General features: G+C 35.4%; 1 protein-coding gene across 1 annotated transcript in view; it reads right to left on the bottom strand.

Moving 5' to 3' along the window:
* The window catches only part of LOC134241150 (uncharacterized), a gene marked incomplete at its 3' end in the record, with an annotated part of 115,081 nt that overhangs the window by 76,103 nt on the left and 23,155 nt on the right, over positions 1-15,823 (bottom strand). Inside the window, exons 10-19 of the mRNA XM_062723235.1 lie at positions 11,285-11,375; positions 8,308-8,419; positions 7,990-8,164; positions 7,315-7,504; positions 6,856-7,064; positions 6,611-6,729; positions 5,639-5,865; positions 1,000-1,145; positions 497-673; positions 29-187 (exon numbers count right to left, since the gene is read on the bottom strand). Coding sequence (XP_062579219.1) covers positions 29-187; positions 497-673; positions 1,000-1,145; positions 5,639-5,865; positions 6,611-6,729; positions 6,856-7,064; positions 7,315-7,504; positions 7,990-8,164; positions 8,308-8,419; positions 11,285-11,375 — 1,605 coding nt within the window. The remainder of the gene's footprint in view (positions 1-28; positions 188-496; positions 674-999; positions 1,146-5,638; positions 5,866-6,610; positions 6,730-6,855; positions 7,065-7,314; positions 7,505-7,989; positions 8,165-8,307; positions 8,420-11,284; positions 11,376-15,823) is intronic.

The following is a 15,823-nucleotide window of genomic DNA, read 5'->3' as shown; positions in this document are numbered from 1 at the left end:
GATTAATGGAACCACTAGAAAAATTTACATGTACAAATCCCATCACATCAGTTTTTATGTCACTAAACAACTTTGCGACTTTATGCACAAAGTTAATGGTAGGCTTGAACTCTAGAGGTAGATCTTCAGGGTCATAGTGTCCTATTTTTTCCAGGGCTTCTGTTGATTTCTCTACCAAACTCACCACCTGAAATTTCAAAACAAAAAAACTAATGGTGAGAATAAGACACAGTATAAGAAATAATGTACATGTATGTGTTCTTAAAAAATCGGGTTTCATATTTTAGCAGCTTTGGCGTGGACATTGATGCATTATTTCATGAATACCGCTAAGAAATCTTGTATGAATATACAGCGTGGAAGTTTGTAGCACTCATTAAGTGCTTTTCTTATTTTTAGAAGTAATGTTTGGCATTACACTGTACTAATTAAAGGGCCCTTGGAGATAGAGCCATTTCAATAGCCTCTCTTTTCCACATACTAGAATTTAACTTACCTTATTTGGTAAACTTGTAATAGCACTGACAAAATCATCAATGACTTTCTTAAGACTGAGTCTGCCGGATATCAAATCCTTGAACAATTGTACCCCTGACTTAATGCCATTCACGATATCTGCCAGCTTCTTTGAAAAATTTAATGCGATATCCGCTATTTTCTTCATCTCATTTCCCTGAAATATAAACAGATTCTGAATGCTCAACTCAAGTCTTGTCATGTTTACTGTTTATGAAAATATAAATTGTTCAATAAAAAAAATTAAAGCAATATAATTAAACAATACTATACTCTAATATATCATTTCCATAAAAATGAAAATTTAGGGCAGATAATCAATGACAAAATCAATGACATTTGATTTTATAAACACTGTTAAAATACATTCAAATATGTATTGATTTATTAGTATTTATCTTTAAGAACAATCTATGTCCAACTGCAGAATAAATGACTTCTTTTAAAACTTCATTTAAAAGATCACATTTAAATTACATGTACCTGTAAAATGTTAAAACTGTATTCAGTGCCCCCTTGAAAACAAACTCTGGCAATGAAAAAATCATAGTTGAAATCAAGAATTCCAAAATGTATCCTTGCATATGCTTCATCATGGACATGAATTTTTAGGTGACCTTGGGTTGGGGCTACAAAAAGAAAAGTTTAAAATCAATAGATCATAATACATGTATTCAACGAAGAAATAAACACAAAATTAATCAGAAAACAAATCTTTTTATTTACTGTAGATCTACAGTAAATATACTGTGGCTAGGAAAAAGTAGAAATTGGTTTATTTTTGAAAAGTTTAAATCCTAAAGTAGTCCTATGACCAATCATGGCTTTACTATTCTTGAGATGATGATCTTTAAAGAATTTTCCTATGTTTTTCTATGTAAAACTTTGATTGGCCATTGTGGCTCCGCCCTACCCCCGGGGGTCATGATTTGAACAAACTTGAATCTACTCTACCTGAGGATGCTTTAATATAAATATGATCAATTATGGCTTTGCTATTCTTGAGAAGACTTTTTAAGAATTTTCCTACATATTTCTACATAAAACTTTGATCAGCCATTTTTGCCTCGCCCTACCCCAGGGGGTCATAATTAGAACAAACTTTAATCTACACTACCTGAGGATGTTTCCATATAAATATGATTAATTATGGCTTTGGTTTTCTTGAGAAGATTTTTAAAGAATTTTCCTATATATTTCTATGTAAAATTTTGGTCAGCCATTGTGGCCTTGCCCCTCCCCTAGGGGGTCATGATCAATTATGGCTTTGCTTTTCTTGAAAAGAAAATTTTTAAAGAATTTTCCTATATATTTCTATATAAAACTTTGGTCGGTTTGAATTTACACTACCTAAGGATGCTTCCATATAAATATGATCAATTATGGCTTTGTTATTCTTGAGAAGAAGATTTTGAAAAAAAAAACAAGAGGCCCATGGGCCAAATCGCTCACCTGAGTAACTTGGGTGATGCAGATCTTTACCAGATTCCCCCTCTTGCTATACCAATCATGCCCAACAACCCTTTCCCTTTTTTATTTAAAATCTTTAGAATCTACACTACCCAAGGATGTTTCCACATAAGTTTCAGCTTTCCTGGCCCAGTGGTTCTTGAAAAGAAGATTTTTAAAGATTTGTTCTAAATATTTCTCGGTAAAACTTGGATTCCCTATTGTGGCCCCGCCCTACCCCCGGGGGTCATGATTTTAACAATTTAATATCTACACTACCCAAGGATGCTTTCACATAAGTTTCAGGTATCCTGGCCCAGTGGTTCTTGAGAAGAAGATTTTTAAAGATTTGTTCAATATATTTCAATGTAAAACTTGGATTCCCTATTGTGGCCCTGCCCTACTCCCGGGGGTCATGATTTTAACAATTTAATAACTACACTACCCAAGGATGCTTCCACATTAGTTTCAGCTTTTCTGGCCCAGTGGTTCTTGAGAAGAAGATTTTTAAAGATTTGTTCTATATATTTCTATGTAAAACTTGGATTCCCTATTGTAGCCATGCCCTACCCCCGGGGGTCATGATATTAACAATTTAATATCTACACCACCCAAGGATGCTTTCACAAAAGTTTCAGCTTTCCTGGCCCAGTAGTTCTTGAGAAGAAGATTTTTAAAGATTTGTTCTATATATTTCTATTTAAATTTGGATTCCATATTGTGGCCCCGCCCTACCACTGGGGTTCTTGATTTTACGAATTTAATATCTACACTACCCAAGGATGCTTCCATAAAAGTTTCAGCTTTCCTGGCCCAGTGGTTCTTGAGAAGAAGATTTTTAAAGATTTGTTCTATATATTTCTATGTAAAACTTGGATTCCCTATTGTGGCCTCGCCCTACCCCCGGGGGTCATGATTTTAACAATTTAATATCTACACTACCCAAGGATGCTTCCACATAAGTTTCAGCTTTCCTGGCCCAGTGGTTCTTGAGAAGAAGATTTTTTAGTGACCCCACCCTATTTTTGTCTTTTTTTGATTATCTCCCCTTGTAAGGGGACTTGGCCCTTCATTTTAACAATTTAAACTCCCCTTCACCCAAGGATGCTTTGTACCAAGTTTGGTTAAAATTGGCCCATTGGTTCTTGAGAAGAAGTCGAAAACGTGAAAAGTTTACAGACGGACGGACAGACGGACGGACGACAGACGGACGGACGACGGACAAAATGTGATCAGAAAAGCTCACTTGAGCCTTCGGCTCAGGTGAGCTAAAAAAGAATTTTCTTATATTTTTCTATGTAAAAGTCCGCCATTATGGCCCTGCCCTACCCACCTGGGTCATGATTTTAACAAAATTTAAATTTAAACTACCTGAGGTTGTTTCTCCATAAGTTTCATCTTTTCTGGCACAGTGGTTCTTGAGAAGAAAATTTTTAAAACATACCACCAAATTTTCATTAATTCCCAATTATCTCCCCTTGAATGAGGGCATAGCCTTTCATTTGAACAAACTTGAATCCTCTTCACCCAAAGATGCTCTGTGGAAAGTTTGGTTGAAATTGGCCCAGCGGTTCTTGAGAAGAAGTCGAAAATTTGAAAAGTTTACAGACAGACAGCCGGACAAAATGTGTTCAGAAAAGCTCACTTGAGCCTTCGGCCCAGGTGAGCTCAACAAGAGGCCCATCGGCCACATCGCTCACCTGAGCAATGTATACTGTATAGATAGAAAAAAAGCAGAAATCAGTGTATTATTGAAAAGTTTAAACCCCAAAGTGGTCTAAACCAATCCTTAAAATTAAAGGGAGAGGGTATGATTTGAAGAAACTTGAATCTTCACTAACTAAAGATGCATGCATATTTCTTTGACTTCCTGTGGCTTTATTGCTGTTCACATTTGAACTTACATTGTGGCCCCGCCCTATAACAATATGACTTGAACAAAATTGAATCTACACTACCCAAGAATGCTTCCATATGAACAGGACTAATCATGGCTTTGCTATTCTTGAAAAGAAGAATTTTAAAGATTTTTTCTACATGTTTCTATGTAAAACTTGGATTCCATGTAGTGGCCGAACCCTACACCTTTGGGTCATGATTTGAACAAAAATTGAATGTCCACTACCTGAAGATGCTTCCATAAAAATATGATCATTCATGCCTTTACTATTCTTGAGAAGAAGATTTTATAAAGATTTTTCCTATAGATTTCTATGTAAAACTTTGATCGGCCATTGAAGCCTCGCCCTACCCCCAGGGGTCATGATTTGAACAAACCTGAATCTACACTACCTGAGGATGCTTCCATAAAAAAATGATCATTCATGCCTCTGCTATTCTTAAGAAGAAGATTTTTAAATAATTTTCCTGAATATTTCTATGTAAAACTTTGATCAGCCATTGTGGCCCCGCCCTATCCCCGGGGGTCATGATTTGTACAAACTTGAATCAACACTACCTGAAGATGCTTCCCTAAAAGTTTCATCTTTCCTGGCACAGGGTTTCTTTAGAAGAAGATTTTATAGAATGTTCCTCTATATTTCTATGTAATACTTTGATCGGCCATTGTGGCCCCGCCCTACCCCCGGGGGTCATGATTTGAAGAAACTTGAATCTACACGACCTGAGGATGCTTCCTCATAAGTTTCATCTTTCCTGGCATAGTGGTTCTTGAGAAGATTTTCAAAGATTTTTCCTATATATTTCTATGTAAAACCTTGATCGGCCATTGTGGCCTTGCCCTACCACTGGGGGTCATGATTTGTACAAACTTGAATTGACACTACCTGAAGATGCTTCCCTATAAGTTTCATCTTTCCTGGCACAGTGGTTCTTGAGAAGAAGATTTTTAAAGAATTTTCCTATATATTTCTATATAAAACTTTGATCAGCCATTGTGGCCCCGCCCTACCCCCGGGGTCATAATTTGAACAAATTTGAATCTACACTACCTGAGGATGCTTCCTTATAAGTTTCATCTTTCCTGGCACAGTGGTCTTGAGAAGATTTTTAATAAATTTTCCTAAATATTTCTATGTAAAACTTTGTGGCCCCGCCCTATCCCGGGGGTCATGATTTGAAGAAACTTTAATTGACACTACCTGAGGATGCTTACCTATGAGTTTCGTCTTTCCTGGCACAGTGGTTGTTGAGAAGAAGATTTTTAAAACATACCATCAAATTTCCATTATTTCTTAATTATCTCCCCTTGAATAAGGGCATGGCCCTTCATTTGAACAAACTTGAATCCCCTTCACCAAAGGATACTTTGTGCTAAGTTTGGTTGAAATTGGCCCAGTGGTTCTTGAGAAGAAGTCGAAAATGTGAAAAGTTTACAATGACGACAAAAACAACAGACAACGGACAAATTTTGATCAGAAAAGCTCACTTGAGCCTTTGGCTCAGTTGAGCTATAAATGGAGATTTCTTAAAACCTTCCCTTGAATTCAGCAATTTTTTGAGGAATTCCCCTCCCCCAAATAAATAAATATATTAAGAATTTTTTATGGCTGCTGAAAAGCTTCTCACCCTGATCAACTTAAAAAAAAATGTTGACAATGCATTTTCATCTTATTCAAAGTAAAACAGCTTACAACTGATAGTAAATATACTTACATGTATATCCATGATTTTTTAAGCATGCTTGAATAAATACTTTAATGCTATCATTTACCTACTGCTAAATTCAGGAAGTTTATCATGATAACTCCAAAAGATGCACCAATATCTTGGGTGCCAAGTGTCTTTCTCCAGTCTACACCTGGAGCTTCCAGTCTAAAATAGTGTCCTTCCCAAACATTCCTACGAGAACGCTGATGATCTGCAGTAAGGTCTACTACATCCACACCAGAATCATATGGATCATCCACAATTGTTGTGTTGTCAAACAATTTTTCTTCCCTACCAAACATTAACATATTAAATGAATATCCATTCCAAAATACATTTACATGTACTGTAAACCAACTTTTATTCCCATGCGAGAAATTTTCGCAAAGTTCGCGAGAGCCTCGCCATCGCGAATATTTCTCGCCGCGAATCGGTTCTTAAAGTCTATGTGTCTATAAAAAAAAAAACCTTAATATGCTTTTATCGCGAAAATTAATCGTTGCGAACTGGTTTATTCCCGGCAAATCGCGAAATGAAGTTGTCGTGAATAAAAGTTGTTTTACAGTATCAATGCAAACAATCTACATAGGTCAACTTGTTATTAACTACTACCTGTATTTTGCAAGCTACAAAATGCATTATTCTTTTTTAAAAAATAAAATTCTTAAAAAAGTACCATAAAAAAAACTCCTAAAGAAAAACATGGTGAACTTGCTAAATAAATACATGTAACGAATTGAAGTGTAACGCAGTGAATTTCATTTCCTGTGTTTTTACTTGACAGATATAATGAATTATGATTATGCCTTATCAATACTTTCCATCCCTGGCACTTCTTTAGAAGCCTGTTTTATTGTATTATGTACCAGAATTAACCGCTTTGTATCTTAAATATTATTTTAAAAAATAGACATGATGAAAGGAAATATTTCAACAAGACAAAAAGTCACAAAATTTAACATAAAATTGGATTCATCTTTATTAAAATTTTCTATTCTAATGTTTTGTTAAAAAGAAATACTTAATTATCACTTACTTGGCATTCATAGGCGCAATCATCTTTCCCTTTGGATGAGCCATGTACAAGAGAGAAGCCTCATATCTGACTGACTGCTCCTCATCATACAGAGCTGAATACAGCAGAGTCTCAGCAGCCTAGGAATCCAATAATTGTTAGACTACTACTAAATACATTCTCGATAGAGACTGAACTCTAAACAAATTTTGAAAAGTTTGCTAATTAATTGTTTCAGGAGTTGCACACTTCCAACTCTTTCTTACATGTTCATGGTGGTATTTGCGGAGGGCATGACATCCCGCCCTCTTTATCCATGGTGAGTTTGTGCTGTTGATATGAGATAGAATGTAGTCATAGGAATCATCTAGCCTGGCATTTCCCAAAGTCTCAAGGAGAATAACTTTATGGCTGTCATAGTCCTCCATTTCCTGCCTCGTCATCACAGCTCTCTTTTGTCTGTACTCCCAAGGATCTGGAATATTTAATAGTAAATTAGCATATATCTCAACTACAAAATCGTTTCAAAACAATTAATGCCAGCATGAAGTAAAACTTTCTCATCATGACATAGTCTTCCAACTATTTAAAAAAAAAAAAGAAAGAAAATATAACTTGAAAATATCTACATGTACATTATTCTTCAATAGTTGTTACAAGTATCTTGGCAACTAATGTTTTAACTTTAATATCAGAAAAAAATCTGTATCAGTTTCAAGTATAACCATGCAATCCCAATTTCAGATGAATCCAAGACATTATTTTTCTGGCTCTCTCTGTCTGTCCTTCCTTAAACAGTTTGTGGCTAACAGCTCCTAGGGCCAGCATGCATCTACTGTGTGTGTCCTTGATGTAAAATTCTTTGGGAAATTTCTCTTGATGGATCACTGCATCTTCTAACGTTTTCAACATCACCTGTATAAAAAAAATTAACTGTTTAATCTTTTACCATGGATCTTAGGCAATAATTATTATTCTGTTCATATGTATATCATGAGAAATCAAATTTTTCAAGAGCATCTTCCAGAATTGTCAAAACCTGTCGAGTCCTGTTGGAAATGCCAGTATTAATTGTCTGGAATTATGACTTACTTGAAAACAGAACCTTTAACTTTATCAGACCAAATGCCTGACAATGACTTTAAAATTTTGACAACTCTGCTTCTTAAAATACAAGATTGTAAAAGTAAACAATTCTACAATGTGCTGCAAATTATAATCTGATGACAATCTTTAAATACATAAGATTTTAAAAAAAAACCCTGGTATGTTTATTTTATTTCATCACTTCATTTGAAATCTTTAAGATGATCAATAAATGATGTGAAAAATGTCCATTAGGTGATCTAAAAACAACTTAATTGTCTATATCCAAGTAATATTTTTAAATAAACACTTACCTCTGATGGGGCCCTGTCATTGATTGCAACATGAGTCAGAACCCTTTTGACAAGATCATGATCAGGAGTGGGACTCAGAAGAACTTTCTCTGCCAGTAGTCTCTCAGACAATTCTGTGTTCATTGCTCCGAAAGCATCAACCATATTCTCTATAGCTCTACGATACTTATAAACCCTGGATGAGGAAGAAAAAAATAATAGTCAATTAAAGAAGTAAATGTGAAAAAAATTGCTAACAGTGGATAAGATGAAAATCATTCAAGTTCAATATCCCAGATATTGATTATAAACACTGATCCAGACACAATTATGACTTACGTTGGTCGCAAAGCACTGAAGTAGAACTCTGCTATTTTTACAATTTCCTTGTCTGGTAACCCAAGAAGTTGATTAACAATATTTCGAAAGCACAATCCAGCAACAGGGGAACCTTAAATTTGGAGAAGAATAAGTAAATGTAATCCATTTGTAAAACCAGTTGCATATCAGAAAGTTGCCATATTTATTTCAAGAAATCCATTTAAACTCGGTTTATAATTTTTTTTTTAGCAGACTTTGTTAGATCATGCTTTTTTATTAGCTAATCATTCTTGATCATTCATGTGCATTAATTTCATCAGCCTTGACAACAATGCACCATGTGCATCAGCATGTGGTCTGTATATTACAAAGGAGACTTTGACAAACAGAATTCCAAAACAAAAGGCCCAGGGGCCACATCGCTCACCTGAGCAATTGGCTAGGAAAAAGCACATATCAGATCAGAACTGAAAGTTTACTGGGGGGGGGGGGGGGGGGGAGGGGGCTTGAATTTTAACCACCCAGGGGGTCATGATTTGAACAAAGCTTGAATCCACACTACCTGAGGATGATTCCCTATAAATATCACTAAGCATGGCTTTGAAGTACTTGAAAAGAAGATTTTAAAAGGTTTCCCAATATAAACCTTTGTAAAACTTTTATCGATCATTTGGCCCCACCCTACCCCCGGGGGGTCCTGATTTGAACAAATTTGAATCTACACAACCTGAGGATGATTCCACACGAGTTTCATCTTTCCTGGCCCAGTGGTTCTTGAGAAGAAGATTTTTAAAGATTTTTCCTGTATATCCCTATGCAAAAATTTGATCGGCCATTTTGGCCCCACCCTACCCCCAGGGGTCATGATTTAAACAAATTTGAATCTACACTACCTGAGGATGATTCCACATGGGTTTCATCTTTCCTGGCCCAGTGGTTCTTGAGAAGATTTTTAAAGATTTGTCCTATATATTCCTATGTTAAACTTTGATCGGCCATTTTGGCCCCACCCTACCCCCAGGGGTCATGATTTGAACTTGAATCTACACTACCTGAGGATGATTCCACATGAGTTTCATCTTTCCTGGCCCAGTGGTTCTTGAGAAGAAGATTTTTAAAAATTGGTCCTATATATTACTATGTTAAACTTTGATCGGCCATTTTGGCCCCACCCTACCCCCGGGGGTCATGATTTGAACAAACTTGAATCTACACTACCTGAGGATGATTCCACATGAGTTTCATCTTTCCTGGCCCAGTGGTTCTTGAGAAGAAGATTTTTTAAAAATGCCATTATTTTTCTCTTATTCATGATTATCTCCCCTTGGAAAAGGGTGTGGCCCTTTATTTGAACAAACTTGAATCCCCTTTACCCCAGGATACTTTGTAGCAAGTTTGGTTGAAATTGGCCCAGTGGTTCTTGAGAAGAAGATGAAAATGTGAAAAGTTTACGACAACGACGACGACAACGACAACAACAACGACAGACGACGGACAAATTTTGATCAGAAAAGCTCACTTGAGCCTTCGGCTCAGGTGAGCTAATAAATAAAATTTCTTTTTCTAGAAAGGATGAGGTGACTTGCGGCCCCTCGTATACTGACAAAAAATTAAATGTCTAAATTTTACTCAAATTTTTGTATGTAACTAATCACTGATAAGTGTACCTTTATAGAATACTATTTTAAACAAAAATAGAAACGTGATTTGAAAGATAGAGTTCTTTTATTGTGGTAGGGGTATCATGTTTACATTCAATTCCCATTGCATTTTAACCCCGCCCCACTCTTTGAAGCCCTAAAAATATACGAGCGCAGGTAGGTACAATTTTCTCCTTTGGCTGGTCACTGTATTTTATTGAAATCTACCTATATGTGAAAGGAGAAAATTGTACCTAACTGCGCTCACATGCTATTTTTTAAAAAATTGTAAAATCTAGTTGGCCTTTCCTATTATAAACAGATCGACGGAACTAGATTTTCTGACGTAAGAATGAATTCATATGCTAATCGAGGCACAGGCGATACTTTCTAACTGACCAATCAGCTAAATGAAATTCGTTACGAGTGAGTAACACAAAAATACTATGGAAACATGCTTGGAATTTTACTGCTTTCCGATATTTTTTATGCATTTGAGTCACAGATTAGACACAGATCTACATATGTACCATTTCCGAGACCACAGCAAAATTTATATAGAGTTACAAACAATTGATAGAATATACATGATATACATTAGTTTAAAGTTTTGTAGCATGTTTGGTGAGCAATTCGCTAGTTCTACACGTATTCCCAAGTATCAGTGAATCCAAGTTTCATGTGCATTTCTTGTCCTAAAAACCGTAATGCTGAAAATCCATGCATATTATTAAGTATAATCAGCATTAGCTGACCATTATAAAAGTTTGAAATGTAGAAAAGGACAACAGGTAAATTGACCAAAACCACGTGTTTGCAATAAAATGTAAACATAGTAAACCAGCATGTTTTGTTGTTCTGTCATCGGATTGGACAATGACTAGGTGCGAAATAATAACAATAGCCATATAAGGTCTTTTTGGGCACGCATATCCCTCTATTGTTCTACGACCCGCCCATTCTCTTGCCATAAAAGAAAATATTCGCACAAACCTGGCCGAATTGAGCTGTGATAGGGTCTAAAAAATCAAAGATAATGCACTGTATTCCTTATAATTAAAATGTGTCTGAACTATTGAAACTATTCAAAAAGTGTCATATTTATTCACTCATTTTGAAAACTACCAACATCGTTGTAGATTAAATATAATTCGTTGTGGAAAAAGGGGCCCCAGATAGCAGTTTTGTCACATCATCGTTTGTATCCCTTCTTTGAAAAAGAGACAATTTTTTTTATTATTCATTTAAAGGTGCCCCTAGTAGAATTACTAATTCCTTGAGATAGCAAATTCATAGACTAATATTAACTTTCTTTCCTGAATGCATAGAATATATTGATTTTGCATTTATCATACCTTGTTCAGGCTGATTTTCAATACAAGTCAGATTTGCCATGATGTTTTTTCTGCACTCTGACAAATTCAAATGTTTTGGTGTGTGTTTAACCTGAAAATCAATCAATGACAAATGAATACCATTACAATTCATTTCTAAAATACCACAACCAAATTTCTTTACATTCTGTTTTAAGGTAGATTGCGGGTTTACTGTCTGCCTGAAAACATACTCTGAAAATTTGTCAGCTGAATCCTCTCTTTTCGAATTTTACTTTCTGAAATTTTTGTGAGATTCATCTGCGTGGTTATATTGTTATCGTATTTCAAAGGCACTAATGTTGATGAGAACAGGTGGTGCTATTACAATGAAATATATAGTAAATGCGCCTTTCTTGCCGGTAAAGGCATTTCAAAACCATGCTCATAATATGACAAGAGGCCCACGGGCCTTATAGGTCACCTGAGTATCATGTAACATATTTCCAGCGATTGTATTTGGCTCGTGTTTTAATCCAAAAGCCATGAAATTCACAAATTTTGAAGGAGGCACCATTGCTTATCAAAGGGCAGATTTCAAAGCATTAATTTATTTTTAGTCAAAGTACCCCCCTGGTACCCCTGACACAGCGGCCCTGAAATTATCTATTTTGAAGGAGGCCCCTTTCTTCATTATAAGGCCAGCATTTTTTTTATGTTTAGTTATGAACATGAGAATAAAAAAGTCCCGAAGTAGAAGGAAATAAAAATTTTTTTTTGATAAATCAATTATTAACATTTGTACATTCTTTTTTATGCTATTCTAATAGGCTCCTTACCACTGGACACATAATGCTTACAAATAGGAAAGTAGAACATTTAACTGCTTATTTAATCATCTGCCAGTTTGGGCCAATTATATGAATTTTGTGATGTTGGTCAAAATATATTTTTAAAAATCATTTCTTTAAAAGTCTTTCAATATATCTTCATTTTTTTTAATATGTGTTAGGTGAATGTGTAGACATTTAGGAGTGAAACGGTTCACCGCGGTATTTTTTCTCGGTTTGATACACGGTACAAAATCTCTACTTTCGGTTCGGTTCATTTATTCGGTCGGGATCGTCATTCAGTCGGGTTTGGCATAAGGTATAAACATGCTTTTCTGTATAATTTAAGTTCAAAAACCTAAGTTTGTGTGGACTTAAAGTTTGTAAAATAATTTTTAACAGTCAGATCAATTAAATTGATTTATTCTATACATTTTGCACATAAATTATTTGACTAGATTAAGTAAAAGGTAGCATAAAACAGCAGTTGAATTTGTTTCCTTCTATCAAATTGTATCGTACCGAAAATAACCGAACCGAGACCAAATTTTTCGATACGTATCGAACCGTGAAGGAGGCGTATCGTTTCACCCCTATAGACATTGTTCTAAAATTTACTTGATGCCTAAAATTATAATTCCTATCAAAAAACAGACAGGGAGTATTGGGGAGTAAGGGTGAACATTTTTTCAAATAAGTGTAAAATAATTTTTCTGGCTGATACAAATGATACTACATGCCTGTATATATTTGTATATTCTTGCCTTTTAATCATGTTAATAGTTGAATTTTTTTTTTATTTCTTCAGATTATTGTTTATTTCTTCCTCAAATGGACTTAATTTCTCCCATAGTTTTATTCATTACATCTGATGCATAAGCAACCCTTTTCTGAAGAATGATGCTTAGACTGTAAGCTATAACAGAGACCTAAACAATTTCGCTGGCAATATGCAATAGCTACCATGGGCAGTTTAAAACCTTGGGGAGGAAAATAATTTACAGACAGATACTTTTGAAACGAATACATAATTATCTCACCAGCATGTCATTGTGCAACAAAGTCGTCAGCATTTTATTTGTCCTTTGAACGGGTGAAACGTTTTGAATGAAACTCGTATCGATGAATTTTACACTAAACCAAGCTATCTTCTCAGATCTAGCTTTATTTACCAGCCGTTTCATCTTAAAACCGGAAGTGTGATTTCGTAAATTTGAAATCTCGATCCCGACTCAAATTTGACATAGGAAAGAAAAAAAATTGTTTTATTTTTTTCTGAAAATTCAAAACCTTGAGTGGAGGGTTTGTAAAACTGAAAATAAAATAAATCCTGGCCTTAAATATGTAATTAGATCATTAGTATATTAACCAGGAGCAAAGGATAAGATGTTCAAAGAATTCATGCATTTCACTATATTATCATTAGAGCCCCACCCTAAAACAAGAAACCCTTACCCTTTTAGTTTATTTAATACCCAGGAGCAGAGAAGAAGATTTTCAAAGAATTCATGCATTTCACTATATAAACAAAAGATCCCCGCCCTAACACCAGAACCCCTGACCCTGGGGCCATAAAATTCACAATTTTGGTAGAGGCACTCTTGCTCATCATAACTATGTACTTAGTTAGTTTATTTAATACCCAGGAGCAGAGAAGAGGACTTTCAAAGAATTCATGTATTTTCACTATATAATCAATTGAGCCCCGCCCTAACACCAGAACCCCTGACCCTGGGGCCATAAAATTCATAATTTTGGTAGAGGCACTCTTGCTCATCATACCTATGTACTTAGTTGGTTTATTTAATACCCAGGAGCAGGGAAGAAGATTTTCAAAGAATTCATGTATTTTCACTATATAATCAATAGAGTCCCGCCCTAACACCAGAACCCCTGACCCTGGGGCCATAAAATTCACAATTTTGGTAGAGGCACTCTTGCTCATCATAATTATGTACTTAGTTGGTTTATTTAATACCCAGGAGCAGAGAAGAAGATTTTCAAAGAAATAATGCACTTATTTAGCCCCGCCCTAGCACTAGAACCCCTGACCCCAGGGCCATGAATTTCACAATTTTGGTAGAGGACTCATTGCTGATTACAATCATGAAAACAGTTTGACTGCTTGATGTCCAGGAGTAAAGAAGAAGATTTTTAAAGATTGCATTAATTTTAGTGGTTTTGGCCCCACCCCTCAGGCCCCGGGGGGGGCAGGGATCATGAAATTCACAATTTTTGTTTCCCTTTACCCATAGATGCTTTGTGCCAAATTTGGTTGAAATTGGTTCACTGGTTGCAGAGAAGAAGCTGAAAATGTTCAAATGTTAACGGACGACGCACGACGACGGACGAAAACGGATAGCAATAGGTCACCTGAGTTTACTCAGGTGACCTAAAAATGGCGCAGACGAATTTTATATTACTCAACACAATGAATGTGAGATAAATTTAGAATCAATCTATTAAAAAACCAGAAGTCTCTGTCGAGACTGAAGCTCTACTGGTTTGAACTTATAGCAAAGGAAGAGAAAAGTACTTAAGCAGCTGGGATTTGAAACTAAATAGAATAATGATCGTTGATAAAGTCTCTTTATGTTCTTAGTGTAGTCTACTTGTGTGCCAAGTTATACTGAAATCAGACCAAAACTGTAGGAGGAGTAGCATTTTGAAACAATTTTACAGACATTTCTATTTTGAGTAACCACGGCAACATCGTTCATCAAAATTAAAATTCGATACACAGAATTATGTATCTTAGTGTATTCCACTTATGTGCCAAGTTATATTGAAATCAGAGCAAAACTGTAGGAGGAGTAGCATTTTGAATCAATTGTACAGATATTTCTATTTTTAGTAACCACGGCAACACCATTCATCGAAATCAAAAACCGATAAATAGAATTATGTATCTTAGTGTATTCTACTTGTGTGCCAAGTTATAATGAAATCAAACCAAAACTGTAGGAGGAGTAGCATTTTGAAAGAATTTCACAGAAATTTCTATTTTTAGTAACCACAGCAACACCGTTCATCAAAATCAAAAACCGATACACAGAATTATGTATCTTAGTGTATTCTACTTGTTTGCCAAGTAATACTGAAATCAGACCAGAACTGTAGGAGGAGTAGCATTTTGAAAGAATTTCAGAGAAATTTCTATTTTTAGTAACCACGGCAACACCGTTCATCGAAATCAAAAACCGATACACAGAATTATGTATCTTAGTGTAGTCTACTTGTGTGCCAAGTTATAATGAAATCAAACCAAAACTGTAGGAGGAGTAGCATTTTGAAAGAATTTCACAGAAATTTCTATTTTTAGTAACCACGGCAACACCGTTCATCAAAATCAAAAACCGATAAACAGAATTATGTATCTTAGTGTAGTCTACTTGTGTGCCAAGTTATACTGAAATCAGACCAAAACTGTAGGAGGAGTAGCGTTTTGAAAGAATTTCACAGAAATTTCTATTTTTAGTAACCACGGCAACACCGTTCATCAAAATCAAAAACCGATACACAGAATTATATATCTTAGTGTAGTCTACTTGTGTGCCAAGTTATATTGAAATTAGACCAAAACTGTAGGAGGAGTAGCATTTTGAAAAATTGTTTACAGACAGACGGACAGACAGACAGACAGACGGACAGACGGACGGACGCCGGACGCATTACTATCGCATAAGCTCTTCTGGTCTCTGACCAGTAGAGCTAAAAATTGATATGTGTTTTCGCTCATTTTCTCGCAAAA

This window comes from Saccostrea cucullata, unplaced genomic scaffold, assembly GCF_032062105.1.
Source record: "Saccostrea cucullata isolate Sc308-1 unplaced genomic scaffold, CSIRO_AGI_Scuc_v1 ctg2216, whole genome shotgun sequence".
In the NCBI taxonomy this organism is placed as follows: Eukaryota; Metazoa; Mollusca; class Bivalvia; order Ostreida; family Ostreidae; genus Saccostrea; species Saccostrea cuccullata.
The sequence above is the reverse complement of the archived record's forward strand: the minus strand, read 5'-3'. Positions and strand labels throughout refer to the sequence as shown.